At 36.2% G+C, this 20,878-nt stretch overlaps 3 protein-coding genes across 7 annotated transcripts; 2 read left to right on the forward strand and 1 right to left on the reverse strand.

Moving 5' to 3' along the window:
* Positions 1-991: 991 nt before the first annotated feature.
* LOC107802499 (auxin-responsive protein IAA27) lies at positions 992-4,070 on the forward strand. The gene is made up of 5 exons (XM_016626012.2): positions 992-1,541; positions 1,685-1,902; positions 2,655-2,796; positions 3,165-3,226; positions 3,342-4,070. The coding sequence occupies exons 1-5, from the start codon at positions 1,192-1,194 to the stop codon at positions 3,377-3,379; spliced, it is 810 nt and encodes a 269-aa protein (XP_016481498.2). The 5' UTR covers positions 992-1,191; the 3' UTR covers positions 3,380-4,070.
* Positions 4,071-4,361: 291 nt separating this feature from the next.
* Positions 4,362-8,345, reverse strand: LOC107802498 (uncharacterized). Its single transcript, XM_016626011.2, has 4 exons — positions 7,915-8,345; positions 6,766-7,210; positions 6,456-6,571; positions 4,362-4,972 (listed from the first exon to the last, which is right to left on the reverse strand). The coding sequence occupies exons 1-4, from the start codon at positions 8,222-8,224 to the stop codon at positions 4,557-4,559; spliced, it is 1,287 nt and encodes a 428-aa protein (XP_016481497.2). The 5' UTR covers positions 8,225-8,345; the 3' UTR covers positions 4,362-4,556.
* A 2,344-nt stretch (positions 8,346-10,689) lies between these two features.
* Positions 10,690-20,724, forward strand: LOC107802500 (uncharacterized). 5 transcript variants are annotated; one of them, XM_016626018.2, is made up of 13 exons: positions 10,690-11,945; positions 12,138-12,279; positions 12,482-12,636; positions 13,034-13,071; positions 13,147-13,226; positions 14,234-14,301; positions 15,012-15,348; positions 15,575-15,687; positions 15,798-15,863; positions 19,062-19,152; positions 19,271-19,352; positions 20,126-20,163; positions 20,296-20,724. In XM_016626018.2, the coding sequence occupies exons 1-11, from the start codon at positions 11,883-11,885 to the stop codon at positions 19,342-19,344; spliced, it is 1,227 nt and encodes a 408-aa protein (XP_016481504.1). In that variant the 5' UTR covers positions 10,690-11,882; the 3' UTR covers positions 19,345-19,352; positions 20,126-20,163; positions 20,296-20,724. The 5 variants fall into 5 exon arrangements, with proteins under 5 accessions (XP_016481504.1, XP_016481499.1, XP_016481505.1 ...); XM_016626013.2 differs by having other exon boundaries at positions 19,271-19,338; XM_016626016.2 differs by having other exon boundaries at positions 11,808-11,945; positions 12,190-12,279; positions 19,271-19,338.
* Positions 20,725-20,878: the final 154 nt, after the last annotated feature.

Below are 20,878 nucleotides of genomic sequence, written 5' to 3' on the forward strand. Positions count from 1 at the left end.
TTACGTGCATGGAATATATATTTACAACCTTTATTTTCTTTCATTCTGAATTGTATAAATAAATTTTAAATTTTTTGTTGTTAATACTAAAATTATTTTTACTAACAAATTATTCTAATATGCTCATTATTTTGTTATTCCAGCATTATATATGCTTAAATATTTTCTATTTTTTTAATTTATAATTAATATTTATTTATTTATTTATAGATAAGTCAATAATATAAATTAAAAGGGGAAAATCATAATATTAAAAAGTTTGAAAAAAATAAAAAGAAGATAAATATTTATAATTTAGAGGGTAAAATAGGTATTTGGCAATCCGAAATTTGAAAAATCTAGTTCAGTGACCTTTTGAGTGCAATAGGCATAGTTCAGTGAGTTTGGTGTTACAAACAAAAGTAAAGTGACTTTAGGAGATAATTTGGAATAGTTAAGTGACCATTTGAGTAATTGACTCGTGAATAAAGAAGTGAGTTAAATTACGCATGTCTTTTTATTTAAGTTGTGTGTCAATTTATTTTACACTATTACCTCATATAAAAGATAACTGTACCACAAGTATTCATAAAAAAGTGAAATTGATAACAAGAAAACGTTAGATTAACATATACTGATAGTATTTAAAAAATATATAATTTTTTTGGTCAATGTACCGACAAAAAAAATTCCAGACTTCACTTGTGGAGTATTCTTTAGGTGTAAACACCAATTTTAAATCACACCAATTGAAGGAGGCAGTGGTATTTCATCAAACAATGCTACTACTTACATACTGTGTTGTCATGAAACAGTAGTAGTTGTGAACGGAATTTGTGTAACAGAGTTGGTTATAAGTGGACAAGTTGAAATCATCATTATTACTTTTTTCCGACCAAAGATTCCAAATTTCCAAATAAAAACAAATTAGCACTAGCTAATCACTATTTGCTTTAAACAATTGCACTAAAACAAAGCTACTATTTCACAAAACACCTTTGGATAAGCATCTGCAATAGTTTTTCCACTGTTACACTCACAGTTCATTTATTCCAAAAGTAAAGGCTACAAAAGGACCAAAGAAATTTTCTTTCCTGCACCAACAAAGCCAATATCTCATCTTTTACTCACTTAAAAATTGCCTTCTTTTTCATCTCATCCATAGTTTCTTGAATTCTTGTTTTTGGGATTTCAACTTCTATTTCAGCTTCTATGTCTATACCATTCGAACATGATTATATAGGTTTATCAGAAGCTTCTTTAATGGAAAGAAATTCTGATAAAAATAGTGATGTTCTTAACCTTAAGGAGACTGAGCTAAGACTTGGGTTACCGGGTACTGAGGAAACAAATACGGGTCTTAACCCTTCAAACAATTTTATATCAAGAACCAAAAGGGGTTTTTCTGATGCCATTGATGCTTCTGGAAAATGGGATTTGTCCATTAATTGCAGATCAGAAACTGATTGGAGAAAAGAAGACTTGTTATTTTCCCCCAAAGGAAGTAATGGAAGCTCAAAGCCAACTCCATCAATTGAAAATAGTGCTCCTCAGACTTCAAAGTTAGTAACTTTATCTGTTTCTTGAATTCTAGAGTTAATTTTACTGTGGTCACTTAACTTTTTTTTGGGTGTTTTTTGTTATATATGGGTACAAATTTATGCAATTATGGTTAAAGTGGATTTTTTTTTATGTTGTGAATTAGGGCACAAGTAGTAGGATGGCCACCAATTAGATCATTCCGCAAAAATACACTGGCCACCAAAAAGAATGATGCTGAAGGAAAATCAGGTTCAGGTTGCCTTTATGTGAAAGTTAGAATGGATGGTGCTCCATATTTGAGAAAGGTTGATATCAAAACTTACAGCGACTATGGGGAGCTCTCATCAGCACTTGAAAAGATGTTCAGCTGCTTTAGTATTGGTATAATTTCTGTCTTTACAGCATTCAAACAACAATAGCCATGCAAGCTTTTAGAAGAAAGAGCAAGAATGAAGGGGAGCCTTGGCCCAACCGGTAAAGTTACCTGCATGTGACCAGGAGGTCACGGGTTCGGGCTGTGGAAACAGCCTCTGGCAGGAATGCAGGGTAAGACTGCTTACAATAGACACTTGCGGTCCGGCCCTTGCCCGGACCTCGCACATAGCGGGAACTTAATGCACCGGGCTGCCCTAGACAAGAACAAGAATAACTGATAAAAGTATTTAGAAAAAATAGACCCCTTTGATGGGGTAATTGGTAAAGTATAGTCATTTTTCACATCCGCATCCTTGAATCATAGTTTCAGATAGTGCGGATTCATATAGCCGACCCACTTTCTTGGGATTGAAGCATGGTAGTAATTGTAATATTCATACAAGAACAAGAACAGTTGATAAATACATGTGTGTGTGTGTGTGAATAGACCCCTTTGATGGAGAAATTGATAAAAGTATAGTCATTTTTCACATTCCCATCTTGAATCATTGCTACACCCTTTACATTTTCATCCGTAAAGTTTTAATCAGGCACCAAATAGCACGGTATAAATCTAACAGTCTTTCTCGTTATTCCCCTTCGTAGGACCAGCACTCTGAGAAGTAATTTTGTTGGGAGCGTTTGTTTTGCTAGTATTTTGGCTTGAGTCTTGAGATCGCGGATGTGTCTTAAGTCATGTAATTGTGAATATTATTCAGGGCAGTGCACCAGTGATAGACTTCCAGGGCAGGAGGAACTTAGTGAAAGTCACTTGATGGATCTAGTCAATGGTTCTGAGTATGTGCTGACTTATGAAGATAAAGATGGCGATTGGATGCTTGTAGGAGATGTTCCTTGGGAGTAAGTTCTTTTCCATCTTACTACACTCCACATCTTCTTGCCAAACATTTAAGAAGACAAGATTATCTGTTTACTACTGAGTCTGGCAATTTCCTAAGCAATTTGTATTAGGAGGAAATAGCTTAGTATGTATCATAGCAGTTAGTGCAAAAAGGATAAATCATCTACCAACTATTTATGTCTGTTGTTGATTAGTCGTTTTCTATTTACTTTTTCTTAAATGGCTTCCGATGGGGGCTCCCTTGTTGTTTATTTTTCTGTTCTCCTATGTCTTAGATCCTCAATTCAATATCCAGATCTAGGAATCTATGATATGATCTGTTTGTTGCATTGCATCCATTCATTGTTTCATTTGGATGTTATGATAGGATGTTCATAGACTCATGCAAGAGATTGCGGATCATGAAAAGCTCAGAGGCAATTGGGCTAGGTATGTCCTATCACTGTGATCCTGTCCATGCTGTATTTTATGTCTATACTTACCATTGAGAAATTCTTATCTTAAGGAGATGGTGTAGAATGACTTTCTTTCTCTTGCTTTGCAGCTCCAAGGGCTATACACAAGTGCAAGAACAAAAACTAGTGACTGAAAAACCATTCAATGGTTTCTATGTCGATGATTATCCTTTTTCTGCTCTCTTTTGTATCTGGAATTAGACTAGACGTGTAGCATTCCCTGAAAGGAAAAGCACTGGTTTAAGAAGATATAACCGGTGATATCCAAGATTTTTGTTTAGTGTTTAGTGTTCCCTACGGAAATTGTTAGCGCTTGTTACTTGCAATACTGTCTCATGTCTTATCCCTCGAATGGATCTTCAACTTTCTAGTTCGAGCTAAGAATAAAGTTCATAGCAGATCAGGAAAGAGCATCACAATTACCTGATGTATAGAATGTAAACAGCAGGGCTGGAGTTATTGGGAGTTTCGTGAGAGGATACACCAAACAGTCAGAAGAATAACGGAATAGCAGGGCTGAACTCTTGAGTTTTCTATCCATTTTCCTAATTTCTCGTTTGTCCATCGTGTTTTTTGACTGTTTTGTCAAAGAAATAGAAAAGGACAATGCTTGGGCTTGAAATTAGTTTGTTAAAGGACCATGAATGCTAGGAAGTCTTAATACCTCGCCGTTGATCTGCCTTCTCACTCAATCCTTGGACGCCTAAGAAAACCCACTCCTGCTTAGGCCTGTTAAGCTCCAGAAGCTTGAAAAGGTTAAGGTGCCAGAAATTTTCTTTAATGGATTGAATGGTTACGAAACTATCTGACCCTTGTCATCCATTGCTTATCTGTCAAGGAAACCCTAACTCTTCCAACTGGAATCACCATTAGAGAACCTTATGTAATGCCCAAGTGCCAATGACTTCTCCGCCTCAGCAGATGTACAAGTGAGGATGAAAGGCCAGAGAAACAATCGCACAGTCTAGTAAGATCATGACATAATTGACTGCTACGTGCATTCTCTTTTCTTTCATTCTAACATACTTGCAACAAGGAAATAGCAAGCGCAAGGAGAACTATTCGAACATAAAGCTATCTTTTAGCACATAATCTACAGGTATCATCAATTTCACTCAACGGACTTACATGACAATGCACAAATATCAGAGTGACCAGACGTCTGAAAGATTGTATATGTATTGGGAGCACAGAAACAGAGTCTCAAGAGTTACACCGCAAATAACTAAACGAACAGAAAAAGAAAAAGGAGAGATCACGTATAAATACAAAACTACAACTTATATGCAGTGGCAACCAAAATCTCATTCCTGCGACACCTGAAGATAGACCATTTGAGTGTAACCATTGAATACAGATGCCTCCAGTCTAGATAAGCCAAGCCTCTGAAACAAGCCATACCTGCCATCTTCAACAATAGGACCTGATGTACGAGCCGGATCGTATCTTGTCTGATGAGTTAATGAAGGACCAGCCACGGGAGGAAGCTCCCAGTAAACATCTAACACTGACTCTACAAACCTGCTATTTTTAAAATGTTCTGCATAAGAAATGGCCTTATTGCTGTGGTTAAAATCATCTCGCATTTGCCCTCTCACACCCCACCAAGCTTCACCAGGACCGCAAAGTTCCTCAATATCAACAGCTTTCTCCCAGAATTTCTTCCTTCTTCCTCTGATCCTTGCTTCATCACTGTCCTTAAAGCAGCTATGGCCTCCGCCTGGAAATGAAATGGAAAAATGTATATCACGTATTAAGAAGTGAACTAGCCATAAAAGTCAATAAATATTTCATGAATGGAAAAATTTGCCAAAAGTGAACCAGCATGCTCCAGGCAGTCTAAATGCTATTTGATATATTGACACTAAAATTGTTAAGTGTGAATTTGTATTCATCGTTTACTTTACGTCAAGATTCCTCCTTTCCATTCCTACATATTTCTCTTTTGTTTACTTTGGTTGTCCAAACTCATAATCAACATCAACTGATTCTTTATAACTACATGAGATAAAGGTGACTAAATTTTTAACCCTCAGGGGTTGGCCCGGTGGCAATTGACTTGAGCCTTGGGGTTTGCTCCCTTTCAAGGTCTCAAGTTCGAAACTCACTGAGTGCAAACAATTTCTTAGGGCCATCGGACTGGGTAAAACCTGAATTAACCGTGGTGCACTTGCCGGAAACTCCTTGCCGAGGGCCTGTGCACCCCCGGGATTAGTCGGGGCTCTTAGAGACTCGGACACCCGGTGCAAATCAAAAAAAAAGGTGGCTAAATTTTTTACTTTACTTGGTTAGACAGCTAAACAAACAAAAGACTCCATGATACAGGATAAAAGATATTTGAAGACAGAGCATGCAACTCTGTTCCTAATATAAGATTCACCAAAGTTAGAAGGATCATATTGCGAGTGCAGGCACTATATGTTACTTGGGTAGTTCTTTATCAACTACCAACACAGTTTTCATATCTTCCTTAGCGAGACAAGTCTCATTGTCAACAAACCAGCAAAAATAGTTAAAAACAAAAAAAGAAGACATAGATAGCTCCATTTGGCTGCCGAATTATCCCAAAATGACAATATATTGCATACCTTCTATTCTTTTATGTTCCTTCCTAGAGCTAGCTGCACTGTTCTCTGCTAACTCTACATAATCTTGCTTGCCCTACCAATCTTCTCTCCATTATAGATAAAACAAAGAGCATGGCTATTCCCTTCTCTGAGTCTGATACGCTTGACAAATCTTGATGTGACTTCAATATCCAGTATAATCATGATTCAATCTAACTTTTGAATTCTCTTGTTGGTATCACTGAGTTAATTGACATTCTAATTTTTTTGGATTTTCTGGTAGGAATCACTTAGTTGTTGACAAATTTCGTATCCTCTAAAATTTATCATCATCCTTAAACTTTGCATTGCAGATTTCTTTTGACAGAAACATCAGTTATAATACTCCAGTCAGAGTTTCATGGGCGAAAACTACTTCGGTACATATTCAATGTATTTTTCTTTTAACAAGGTAGCATATAATTTCAATGTATTTGTTCTTTCACGTACAAGGTCAACAAATGTCAAGGAAGACTTCCCAATACATAAAAGTTGAATCAACTCCAAAAGGGGAGAAACAGAGAGTTAGATAAAAGAATGGCTGCTTTGGCCTTGAGAGAGGAAAAATAATTATTTAAAGTTGAAATGAAAATATACCTCTTATATAAAATTGATCACACATCTGCCTGAAGGAATAGTGGTCTCCAGTACCAGTATCATAATTGTCCTCAAACACAAGATGCCTGAACCCAGCTTTAAGTGCTTGCTTCAGTCTGTCGATCAAAGTTCAAATACAAACAAAACAGAGAATGAGTCAAAATTTGCAGAACAAGTGGCAATCGGCAAAGCCATAGAATCACTGGATGCAGCAATGAAATAGATAATTAGACAAAAACAGTGATGGAAGGGATTACTTTTCTAAGAAACACACAGTAGAGAACTTCCATGTTACAAAAGTTTATATTACCTTTTCAATTCATTTTGATGGTCATCAAAAAAGACAACAACCTGGCTACGATTCTTGACTCCATGTTTCTTCATAACTTTTCCCCAATCAATGCTTCCAAAATCAACAAAGTCTTTTCCAGCGAAGTATGTGCAGTTCCCATCAACATAAGCAGGTCCTTTCTTGAGATACTTCTCAGGATGACGGGGTGTAAGCGAGATGATTGGTGTATCTGGCATTGCTTGTCGCAAAACCCAAGTTGAGTGTCCCTTGAACGCGCCACTCTCAATCATCAACTCTGGTTTTAACCATCGAGCCATAAACCAAAGCCCAAAGCTGTGGTCAAAACCCATCCCATACATGTTATTCTTGATAGGTCGTGTCTCGTATATCGGTACAAACTCCTCCAGACCTTTGAGTAAATCCTTAGTGGTCCATTCAACAGATTTGCCATGTTTCGATCTGCCTTTTGACAAGGATTAAAATTATAAGCTGCACTGGATCATTCTAGTATCATCTTTCAAAGATTGAACTGAAGATAATTAAATAGTTATCCTATAACTGATTTTCATTCAACATCTCCATTACCCAGAAAAGGAAAATGACATCTAGGTAAATGAAATAACATGCACAAAAATACACGTGCATAGAGATGTTTAATTTGTTGACCATAGATCTGAAGTGCAGCTTAAGACATGATTTCATAAAACAACTTCACGATCATAATAACGTTCCTGCTCCACTGTTATTTAATATATCAGACTGAAGCAACTAGAAAGGGAATTCATTCAGTTTATGCCACACACTTTTTTTTTGGATAAGGACAGTTTATGCCACACACTATGGAGCTTATAGGTATCACCTATTAAAGAACACTAAAGTTAAGGAGGCTATAGTTAATCCAGTTTACGCCACGCTCTGAAGCTTTAAAATGATCATCTATCAATTAAACACTAAAGTGAAGGAAGGATATATACAAATTAAAGAAAAAAGTCTTGGTCTTGAAACTAGATGTACATTTTCTCGACATGTGGATAGCATTTTCAATTACTATAAAAAAAACGCCTTGAAACTAGATGTGCAAAATAAACCAGATCTGTACGGACACTAAATCGCATAAGAAATAACACATTAAACGAAAGGAAATTCCGAGATTCGTAATGAACTTACACCAGGGGACGCCGAGAGATCCGAAGTCGGTTTCAAGGCCATCAAAGCCGAAGAATCGCAAACGAGAAATGTGATCGGAAGAGGAAGCTGAGATACACACTAAATCACGAGTGTGATAAACGAAAGAAGTGAGCACAATGATTACGAGCCCTATGAGAAGGCATGGCCAGAGGTGGCCAGTTCGAATCAAGTAATTTGTGATCCTCGTCGGTATGGAAATGTGCTTCCGAGTTTTGGATTCGTCGCCGTCATCATCGCCGTCGTCACTGACCGGCGCCGCCCTCCGCGAAGAGAGCACCCTTTCTAGCATCGTCCTCGTTTGTGCTTTCCCCTCCTAATCTACTCTCACTCTCACTCTATGCTTCTTCTCTGTTGTGTAAAAAGAATCGTTTTTTATTTGCTGGACACGGAACTTGGATTAGTACTCCTATTCAGTTGAGTGTGGCGGATGGAGAAAGCTTTTAGTTGGAAATTTATACTTTCACCACACAACTTTATATGTAATTCAAATTGCCCCTAAATTATTTGTAGTATTAATATTTTTCACTTTCGAAGTCTTTTTACAATGCTACATTGGTCCATCTAGCCAAGCATGAATATGTACACGGCCGAAAATTAATGATCAAGACATGATTAATTTAGGACTTCTAATGTTAAAGATATATTAAATTGACTTTACCATAAGTTAACGAAAAAAGAAAAAATAAATAATGTCTTGGATATAAAAAAAAATCATATTCTTTTATCGAAAAGATATTAATAATGTGGCTCGATTATAATTGTATTGCACCCTTTTATTATTGTTTTTCGTTTCTTCTTTCTCTTTTTTCTAATCTCACTACATATCAATGAAACACATCGATATTGTTAATAAGCTACTAACTAATATTCTTTTGGGACGGAGTGCGGCGATAAATAATCGTACTTATATTTAACCGTCAACATTGATATCATTTATGATAGAATATAAGTTTTATACATTAATAAGGTAGAATAGCGTAAATGATATTTATACTTGTGCCACTTTATTATGTCGGTCTCCAAAATTAAACACTTACACTCTTTCAAACCGTGTATAATAAACGCTTATGACATGAGGATGTCAGTGCATGTAATGTCAGTGCATGTAATACAATCTCTTTCACGATTGACTGCCACGTCAAAAAATAACAAATTAACAATGTGTAAATGTCATGTCATAACTCACATGGTAGATTAAAAATAATTAAAACCAAAAATAAAAATCATATATTCCGATAGATGCTTTTCCCGTTTCCTCTTATCCTTACCCCATTGTCTTTTATTTTATGTTTTTACTATCATATGGGTTTTAGATCCGGAACTTTGGCCGGAATTTTAGCCGACAGTGACTCTTAGATTGTATTGTACCTCGTCGATTGGGAGAGCAGTCACGAAATAGTTTAACGCCATCGATGGCGAAACAGTGAGCCCACAAGAACAGCTCACCCACGATGAGCTTCGGCAAGCTTAAAGTGGAGACAACATAATGTTTTAAACATAATTTAAACACAGATCGAGATGGTAACTTCAAAAAAACGAAGATATGGCAGCATTGGCAACAAATCGCAAACAATCTCAACCCAGAGGGCATCAAACGATTTCCAGCCAAAACTCTGTCCTTTTCCCCTTTTTTAATGTATACATATAAAAAAAAAATCAAAAATGGAGAAGAAGAAGAAGAGAGCCATTAAAAGTTGCTCAATCTGGGGTGTCTTCAGATTTGGGGCGACCACAATATTCCAGTAGGTTTGGGGTTTGAGGGGGGGGGGGGGAGGGAGTGGAGGAACGGAGGGGAGAGAGGAACGTGAAAGAGAAACCCTCTTGACCTTTTTCTTAAATTTATTTAATTTTTGTCTTTTCTTTTTCTTTTTATCTTTTCTTATTTTAATTATTTCTTGCTTAGATATTTACCTTCACGCTCTTTCGACGTGTGAAATACTGTCAAGTTGCCACATAGACATGATCAACGATTAGAGGGGTTTAAAATATTACTTTTGAATAACTATAAATGTTTGAATGAAATTTTGTGAAGTAAAAGAACCGGAATGTCAAAATCGAACAAGTACAAATGTCTATAAGGCTATTCTACCCATTAATAATGTAGAGTCTACATATTTAAAAAGTAATTATATAACAACCCATCATAATCAATTAATGTATTATTACGAGTTAAAATTTTATATTATCAACGTTTATAACTTAAAGGCGAAATACATAAACTGTTCTTTTAAGTTGTCCATAACGACTAGACAAACATCTCAACTGAACCCTTTACCATTTAGACACTTCAAGTGTCCACTAACCAGATTAAATAAATACCCGAGTGCAACAGATCATATGCGTGAGTTACACTCGCTAATGACGTGTCAAATGAGCCAATGAATGAACGACACGTGTAATTTGTAATAGAAATTTGACACATATAATAAATAAAAAATGAAAATGCATTTAAGGAATAAAAAAAAGCCTTTTTCCTAACTTTTTTACAAAACCAACGCAACAAAAAATCAAGGGGCTTATCCCAGTGGCTGAGCCACATTAAACAAAGGGATGTCAAGCGATACCTCTTCGCCGAAAAATTATACTATATTGCTAGATAAATTTTTTATTTTATGTATATTTATTATACGTTGACTTCCATTGACTTTTTGATGTATCTAATTATTTATATTTTTACACCTCCAATGAAAATTCTGGCTCTGCCCCTAACTTATCCGCTTATATATATAAAATATGCATGCTTACACTTATCTTCTGCTTCCGCTTACCAGCGCCACCCCTCCCCCCCTCCTTCTTCCTTCAAATCTACCCTCCATTTAACAAATTGAACATAAGTCATTATTATCAGGCTCCTTCCCCTTCCCACTAAGTGAGCAGTGACGAAACTCGTCGGAAAAAGCTCCTCTCATGCGACTCTCGCCGAAAAATTAATCTCCAAGTAAATTTGAACGAAATGATTCTACTGGAATCTTCACTCTTCTCTCTTCATCGTTTCTTGACTACAAGTTTGGGCTTATATCACTTTTATTTCTCTAATTATTTTTGGTATAAAATTACCGGCTAATTCAAATAATTGATTGTTGCTTGTGTGTTTTTATTGGAATGAAGGTGATGTTGGAGGAAAGAGGACGTTTATCTAGTAGAGATTTGGTGGGTTTTCGCAACTATTGTTGCTGTAATTTTTGTTGCTTATCAGTTGGGTTTGGAACTAATTTTGGCTTGAAGGAATTAGGCGGAGCTCTGGAGGTTATGGGCTGTGTAATTTTGTGATAAAAGGGGCAGTTTCTGGCGATTTTCCGTAGCTTGGTTGGAGTTTTAGTGGCTGGTTTTAGTGGTGGTTTCACGGTGACATTGACGTGGGTTAGTCAAGCTAAGAAGAGAGGCTAAGATACGCCCAATTCTTAAGTTTTTTCAAAGAAAAAAAAATTAGGCTGAAAAAATAATTCACGCGCTTAAAATTTTATTAGTAAACACACGCATACCACATCAGCAATATGTGTTTATTTGATCTGGTTTATGGACACTTGAAATGTCTAAATGATAAAGGGTTCAGTTGAGGCCTAAGGGTTTATCTTACTGTTATGGATAACTTAAAGGGACCGTTTATATATTTCACCTAACTTAAATTATTTTACTGCTCCAATGAATTGTAACTGAAATAAAATGGACATAGTCAAGCAATTGTCTACCGAGCCCAAACGGACTCTACGGGATGGAAATTGGAACTTGGAAAGATCGCCATTAGATTTTCATCTATTTTGGGACTTAAGGGGACAATTAGAGAAAAGTTACCGAACCAAAGAAGAAATTGCTCTATACTACGAAAATTCTCATTTATATCCACGTGTACCAGACCCCCAAAAAATAGATAAAAAAAAAAGAAAGATAAATACTTCCACCGCCGGTGAGTTGTTTATAGCGCCACCGCCGTCGAACGATATAGACGAATGTTAGCTTGCAGCTGCAGGTCCTTTTTAAGGTGGCCACTTACCAATTACCAACATTTACAGGTACGACGGTCTCTGTTTTTCTCAGAATCGTTTAGTCAAAAATCAAAATATTATAAATTTTTTTTTTTGAAAAGAAAATCAAAATTGTAACATGAACACGTATTTTGTGCCTATAGTGAAAATTAGAAGAGTTATGAACACGTGTCAACTAATAGAAGTTACATATTTCACTGGGTAATCTAACCGTTGCAGAGATGTTTTTCTTCTTGCGGTTTCGAATATAACTTGGGGACGCATATTGAAGGAGTTTTTCATGTTGCTATGGACCGGAAAAAGCAGAAAATGATTGCCAAAACATGGAGACCTGTTTCTACTCAATCAAGGTCTAGTGAAGGTCGGTGTTTTTAACTTGTTAATATTTGATTGAATTGGATCAGTGGTTCTAGGTTGTTAAGCTTTCTCTACTTTCATGTTATCCAAATAATTCATAGATGATAGTGTTAAATCAGGATATATAATTATAAAGCAGTTGTAGATTTTTAGGTGTCTGATATTCTGTAGAATACACTGTAAAAGATTAATGTTGGAAATTCTAGGTGATGAGAAGCATAACCTTGGAGGTCAAGTGCAAGAAGTTAAATGCACCGTCTCTTCCTATGAGTCAACAGTTTTGGCAGAGGACAGTGGAGCTGAAGTAGTAAATGATGATGAACCACTTTCAGCAGCACAGAAGCATTCAGTTAAATTCGAGGTAATTTTTTTTGGTTGCTTGTAGGCAGAGGCGGATCCAAGATTTAAACTCTAGTCAACCTATAAGGTTCTTACCGTTGAACTCATTGTATTTTTAAAATTATGGGTTCATATCTACTATTTGTTGAAATATTAGTGGATTTTTTATGTTCCGCATCGAAAGTAAAGTAATGGGTTCAGGTGAACCCGGTGTCAGAAGGCTAGCTCTGCCCCTGCTTGTAGGTACAGCTACAGTTGATAATTCGACTAGCTTTTTTTGAGTTTTGGCTGTGATTCTTCACTTTGAGCTCATGGCACTTGTTATGAATGATTTTCATCATAAAATTAAGTGGTCTCCCAATAAAATTGCTTCCGATTTTCTCCTACCACTCGCATCTCATTTCCAAACATACCTGCAGGCAGGAGCTTCCTTGATGCGTTTCATCAGAGGGAAAGGGTATGACTTTCTGTGTGATTCTTGCTTACCCAAAAAACGAGGGCCTAATATGTTGCTTTGATATTCTGCATATAGGGGTGCAACACAGAGGACAATTGAAAAGGAAACGGGAGTTAAAATCATACTTCCATTATCGCGGAAAGAGGATTGTCTAAGTGGGTTGCTTTTCTATTTCGGGCTGATTTAGATTGATTCAGCTACTTTGCATTTGATTTAGTCGTTTGATTCAATCTAATGATTTGGTTAACCTGAATTTCTCTTCTGAAATGTACTGTATGATTTCTATGACCTACTTATGTTGTTCCTGGACCTGGGTATATTAGTTGATCATTCAACTACCTTAGATGAACTATATATTCTGCTCTATTTGGGCAATTCCATTCTAAGCTGTCTTTTAACACAACTTAGAGGTTCTTTATAACTGAAAACTCTCTAACTATCAGACTTATCCTAATGCGGACCTAATGTAGGTGTAACAACAATGATTAATGCGTAAATACGCTAGGTAGTATCAGCTGATAGACCCTATGTCTTGTGTTCTATTCTTAGCTACTGCATTGATTTTTAGAGATCATAGATCTTTTGAGATAACCTTCCTTCATGTGATTTTTGATCTATAAGTATTTTCAATCACCATAATGTTGCACCTACGAAGTAGTGCATTAGGATGTTTATGTGCTGAAGCAAAACCATCTTAGTTACCCTTCTCTCATTTCTTCTTTATGTGGATTGCTTGTATCTTCTGTCTGTTGCAGTTATTTGTAATCTTAATATTTGGTGATTCTACAGTTTTTTCTTTTCCGAAAATTCCAAGCTTAAGTCCATTCGTGTTTCCTGCCACAATTTGTTTGACCCAAAATTTTGGAAGCATGCTGTGATAATGTGCTTTGCTCTTTTCTTGTCATTGGTTGTGGTGATTGGCTTTTGGTCTCTCCTTTGTGATGTATTATTCTCAGTAAGTCTCCTAAATGGATTTGGAATCCACTTTTCTAAATGTTTTTGCTGCGTGTAACTTCCACCATAACTTGTTTCTTTCAGAGTGATTGGACCTTTTTAAATTGTTATTGTATTGACCTATACTGAATATGGGGTCAATATTGAAATCCAAAATGTCTATGCTTGATTTTTTTTCCTATTTTTAATATAGTGTTACATATTGCAGTCATAGAAGGAAATTCTGCTGAAAGTGTGGGAAGAGCATCAGATAGAGTCCAAGCCATAATTGATGAGGTTAGCACCAACGTTTACTTTTGTCCGTGTTAGCAGTCAAATAAGGAAAAAAGAAATAGCATTGCATCTCTGTCAACTTCTCTAGAGCTTGTACCTATAATCTGTGGTAACATGTAATTATCTGTTTTTGCTCAAAGATTTTTTATTTTGATTCTCTTACTTTTACTTCTAAATGTTAATGCTATGATGATTAGTGATGTTGTTTAGCTGATGCATTATGGCACGAACACAAAAGACACAAGATATCTTACCGTATGTCATCCAGTGTCATTCCTTGCAACTCTTAGGAGCCTTTTCCTGTTTAAAGTTGGGTCCAGTTATCACCTGGTTTTGACCTTGAACCTTCGCATTTGAAGTTGCTTTTTCAATTAGCTTTTGGGCTCTCTCTCTCTCTCTCTCTCACACACACACACACACACCTGAAACTAATGTATTAACTGTCTACTGGAACTCTTAGCTTTCCTGGCACTTTCAAAATGATTAATAATTCAGAACTATGAAATAACATTCTTGTCTAATTTTATTTTATCTCTTAAGCAGCTTTATAGAATGCTCAAGTGTGATTCATTGTACTTGCTTGTCTTATGAGGAATCTTGCTCAAGAGTGATTCGTCATTCTTGCTTGTGTCATGAGGAATCTTACTATTTTCTTCATCTCGATTTTGATTGCATTGTGCTCATTAGTGTTATTTGCGCGTCTTTTTCTGTAGGCAGTTAAAAGCCGGAATCTTGATTACTCTCACTTTGTATCACTTCCATTGGCCATATACCCTGAACTGGTCAACAAGCTCATCAACTTTCAGAACTCGATTCTTGGAACTACCGAAGTTAACCAAGATGAAAATTTGGAATGTGATTCAAGTGGTAACACTTCTGATTCGGAAGGTGAGGAGCACTACTCGAGTAAACCACGGGTTGCAGTGGAAGTCAAGACTAAAGATTCTAATGATCATGTTAAAGTGGATATCACCAACATGCCACTCGTGAGTTACTCGCCTAAAGTGTCCAAGTCCTCTCCCTCAGAATCAAAGGCTTCTAAAGTGTTAGGTATAAGATCTATGTACTATGTTACTTTTATCAAAAGATGAAGAGAGAAATAGGATTCATGTACTATGTTGTTGCAAAAGATTTCTGTGGTGAAAATTCTTATCTCTGCATTTCCTTCTTATGTTTATGATAATATCTTTCCCTTTCAACCTAGAACAGGAGCTCATTGCTTCCTTCTTTATGTCTTAATCCCTGACAAAACCAATGAATTTTTTCCACTCAACAGATTTGGGAATTGAGAAGTCCATCTTTATTAAACCAAAAACATTCCACTTGACTGTGCTCATGCTGAAGCTTTGGAATAAGGACCGAATTAACGCTGCTTCTGAGGTTTTGCGGGTAAATTTCCAATTAGATGGCCATTTTCTTCCTTTGTAATATCTTTTTCTCTGTCTAACTCTTCAAAATAAAAACAAAATAAAAAATCACGCTTCTTGTTGTGTTTCCAGAATGTCTCACCAAAAGTAATTGATGCTTTGGAGAGTCAACCTGTGTCTATAAGACTGAGGGGTTTGGTAAGTCTTTATCCAAGTTATACTATTATGCACTTCAGGCTGCTAGGTGATAACCATTGCACTTACTCTTTATGATCCTTATTTTTTCAAGTTTATTCTTTATAATCTTTCACTTGTCTGTGAACATAAGGTAATAAGGTGTTGCTGGAATAATTTTATCTCCCTAGGTTATATCATCTCTTAAGCGAAGCTAATTTTTTTGGTACACAGAGCTGGTTAGCATGACAGTTTAACTGGCATGTGACCCTTCCCCTTGATATTTGTCTGTGGAGTTCAATTTGCTTTATCTGCTTGCTATCTATTTTGGATGAATCTTCTGTTACTAATCGGCATAAAAAATATAGGTTAACACTCAACAATAGGTAACTTATTATTGATTCGCATAAAAAGTTTGGACTAAAATCTGTAGAAACGCCTGAACGTTTTACTGAAGTTGTCAGTAAGTGCTGTTAAAAAAAAGATTATTCATGGGCGTGAGAAGTTGATTAAAATCTGTAGAAACCATTAAGCTTCTACGGAAGATTCATATAACCCTATTACAAAATTCAAATGTTTATATTTTGAAATCTCAAAAGACTTATAAGAAAAATTATCTGCCACTACTCATACCAGCTCATGTCAGTATAGGCTAAAAACCCAGAAAATGGAAGGATGCTGTAGATTGAGCAGAAGGTTTAATGTTGCTCTTGCTATAGCAAACATACTTCAATATTAATGGTTATCTTGATGCAGCAAACATACTTTGGATCTAGGATTTGTTAATCAAAGTATGAGAGGAGCGAAAGGAAACAAGGGAGGGATAGCCTAGTGATAAGGATTCTCCGCCTACTATATGATTAGTAGGAAAGGATCACTGTGGGGCTCCTATTTAGGGAAGGGGGTGGGCTCTACCATCTCTTGTTGAGATGGTGGAAAGTTCTTGAATGAACATTGATGGAAGACATCTAGAAGCATGTAGCCTTTCAGTGCTCACAATTTTAGTACCTTGAGCCTATGGCTGTCTAACGGGAGGGTAATACCCGAACCAGTACCGGTTCGATTGGGGATATGGATGGGGGATTTGGGTAAAGGGTAAGGGGACTGGGAGGGTACCGGAGAAAGTACCGGATTGGTACCCTTAATTTTTTATTTTTTTTTTAATGTGGCTGTTTTTGCCCCGTTAGGCAATGGTTATTTTTTTAAACATAGCCGTTGGCAACGGCCAAAAACAGCTATTTTTGCCTCCCTAGCCCCCTAACACCCCCTACCCCCTAATTTATGTTTTTTAACCTCTAAGTTTGTTCAAATACATTATTTCCTATTTTAAAACTATAAGTACCCCATTTCATTCTTTCAATTTTCACACAAAACTCTCATATCTCTCGAATTCTCCATCTCTAAGGGTAATGCTAAGGACGGGGGTCCTTATTTTGAAACAAATCCTTTTTTTTTCTTTCCTTTTCTGGGCTAACTTATCTTTGCTTGGGAAATCCTTTGGTTTTCACCAAATGAATTTCCCAAATAAATCCTAACCAATACGAGTTTAGGCGTTACATACAAGAAACGTATATTCTTGCTTTTCAAGGTTTTTCTAGAACAACAGTTAGAAATAATGTTTGCAATGATGAGGGAAATGAAGACTTGCTAATATATTGGAAGAGAAGAAACTTTGGCCTTCCAAAAATAATTCAAGAAGACGATGGTGCCTATAATAAAATACTATCTACCGGAGACAGCGGGGACGCAGAAGAACAAGTGCTATCAATTTCAAGCGAAGAACCAATAGAAGTTATTGAAAAATTCCGTAAATTGTTCAAAAACAATATGTAATTTTATTTTTATAAGTATTGAAATAAAAGTATTAAATTCTTTTCATCCATTAAAGTTTGTTTGTATTTAAATATAAATTTTTTTAATTTTAATTTAAAAATACCCTAAGTATCCGTACTGCATCCTTAAGTATCCTCCCCTAGGACCGGTAGGGGTACTAGTAGGGTACCAGTAAAAGTACTCTTACCCCGTACCTTTAAATCCCCTTAATGAAAGCATCCTTAAGGAACCCCCGTTACCGGTACCCTCCCCTTAACCCTTAACCCTTAAGAACCCACCTTAGACAGGCCTTGAGCCTAAGATTATTGCAACAGTCATATAGGAAGTGTTTCATATGCTATTATAGAAAATAACATTTTTATAATATTTAAGTTCATAGGACGAAGATAATTTATATTTTGTTGTTTCGAGTATTAAACATTCTTTAAAATTTAACTTGCATTCTAATCTTTTACTTCAAAAGAAAAATGATAGATCTCATAATAGAGATATCTGAAATGTTTAAGTATAAGGTTCGAATACAAATTAAGTTATCACCTAATGTGCTTGTTCCTTTTTTCTTTTTATAAGTAAACATGTTTTGAACGTGATACTCTATGTAACATTGACATGCACCACAAAATTTCAATAGTTTGATATGCAAAGTAAAATAATACGAATTAACTTTAATCAATTTAGTTTTACTTCTCTAGTAAGTTTTTGGCTTTTTCCTTTTCTGGAGAGTAATTGCCAGGCTTCGGACACAATGTGTTTACTTGCTCAGATATGCATATTTTCCGCTCAAATTTTATTGTACGGATTCTGATATCTATTTATTGTGCTATGTTAATATTTTGTGACAAAACGATAGTGCAATTGAAGAAGAAACATAGATCAGGTCTGCCTTGACCTTTTATGCTTAAATGGAAGAATTACAAACAAAAATGGAAACACGGGAAAGAAAGTGGAAATGTTAAATAGCAAATAGACTTCTGTACTTCTTAACCCAGGAACAAACAAATGGTAAATTTGTATTAGAGCCTTATTTAAAAAAAAATTGCATTGGAGCCTTCAAATATGCTGCTGATAGCAATGTTGACTCACTTGGAATTAGGCGAAAGCAAATGAACGAAATGATAGGTAATGCAAAAGAAGAACATCTGCCTTATATTAAATTTAGAGATTTCCTTTTCTGTTTCATGTGACACCAATCTCTTTTTATGGATGCTTCTTCAATTGGTTGGTCTCTGTGTGCATGCGCGCGCGTGTGAGAGAGTGAGAGAGTAAGAGAGAGACTACAAACCATGTAGATTTTTAGATGCTGGATATTTCTAGACAGTTGCTTCTAATAAGATTTCACAAGGTCACAATTTTTCTTGGCTGGAACTCAAATTTGTTCTTATCCTGCAGGAGTGCATGAGAGGTTCTCCTGCAAAAGCTCGTGTTGTATATGCTCCTGTGGAAGTAATCGGTGGTGAAGACCGACTTTTACGTGCCTGTCGTATCCATAATTTCTGGTGTCTTCTTCCCTCACCCTACCTACTTTTTTTTTTTTTTAAATTTCTCTGCTATTTAAAAGGGAATTTAGTACCTGCTTTTGTTATCCTTAGCCTTTCTAGAGGTGATCACTAACGCGTTCACTGAAGCTGGTCTTGTTCTTGAAAAAGATGCAAACCAGAAGTTAAAGGTATAGGTTGCAAGGTGTTAATTCTTTCTCCCGGTTAATGTTGTTGGCAGTTTCTCTATTGTTTGTCCGGTAGGACTCTCTATTTCTGTTGATGCTCCGTTCAAATACTTTTACCATTCAATCTTGCTGCACTGCTGCTTCTTCCTTGCTTTTCCTTCCCCCATGACCCCTCCACTTTATTTTCTCAGAAAAACAATTTATTCATCGCAAACAAAGGCCTAAAAGCAGCACCTGGACTAGAATCTGTTAATACAGCCTGAACTGGTTCAAACCTGTTTTGAAAAGTAAAGCAGTTTCACTCGCTGCCAAGAGTCTATTCTGCATCCATTTTAATTCTGACACCTTTTTGAATTCAGCATTCTCGAACCCTAACTCATCTTCACCTCCTGCATTCCAACTTTATATGTCTGGAACTTGTTTCTTCAGTTGTATTTTGCTTGCTGATACTTTCTTGTGGTGTTCATTTGTTTTTGTTCTGGTATCAAGTTTTAAATACTTGAACATTATGCTTCGGCTCATTCAAGTATGTTTTCTCTTTTATGGTACTTTTAAGAATGGTTTGGCCCCCTTAAAACTTTTGTAGACTTGCACTTGATGCAAGTTACTTTTCTAGATGTATTCTATTGTCTTGCTGGTCTTTTCCCTTTACAAATTTAATACCAGAATGCATATAGGTTATCCATGAAACTGTCGTGGTGGAAATTGCTAAATTTGTGTTCTTTTTATTTTTGCTATCTCCTTGATTTGAAAAGTTCCTGATAAACCTTTTATGCCCCTTCTACTACAGTTGCATGCCACTATCATGAATGCGCGACACAGAAAAAGGTGCCATTTTTTATTCTTTCGTTGCATAGTTTTGTTTATTTGCCGGCTTAAGGTCTCTATCATAATTCTAATAGTTGCATAACGCTCTTTGTCGTTAAGGGTGCCACTGACTTACTGTTCTCTAATTTGTAGCAAAACAAGATCAAGAAAAGCTGATTCCTTTGATGCACGAACAATTTTTGGTCAATATGGCTCAGAACAATGGGGAGAGTATCTTATCCGTGAAGCTCATCTTTCACAAAGGTTTGTGTTCGATGACAATGGCTATTACCATTGCTGTGCTTCCATCCCATTTCCTGAAGAGATGCAACTCGATTGAGTTTTAGAAGCCAGGTTTAATAGTTTGTCTTTTGCTGTTATTGGTAGTATTCTGTCATAGTTAGTTGTGTTGAATCTTCCATCATACTCTAGGCCGTTTGGTTGAAGCTGAGAGTTACTATTATTCTGTGTGCTACCAATGTAGACGACCTCTTTTTATTAACTCAATATCCTCTGTAGAATTCAAGAAATTCTTGTCCTGCATTAAGCAGTATGATGGAATTTGTTTGGTAGTTTGGACAATGATATTAGTCTCCTGACTAGCACTGCTGCCTGCTTTTTCATTTAATTAGAAGAACTACTTAAGTTAAAGAACAGAATTGCTGTCTTCCCACGCTATAGGGGTCAGGGGTGGAAGTTTGTTGCAACCCTTTTTCTATTTGGTGATCTAGTTTAT

This window comes from Nicotiana tabacum, chromosome 6 (assembly GCF_000715075.1).
Source record: "Nicotiana tabacum cultivar K326 chromosome 6, ASM71507v2, whole genome shotgun sequence".
In the NCBI taxonomy this organism is placed as follows: Eukaryota; Viridiplantae; Streptophyta; class Magnoliopsida; order Solanales; family Solanaceae; genus Nicotiana; species Nicotiana tabacum.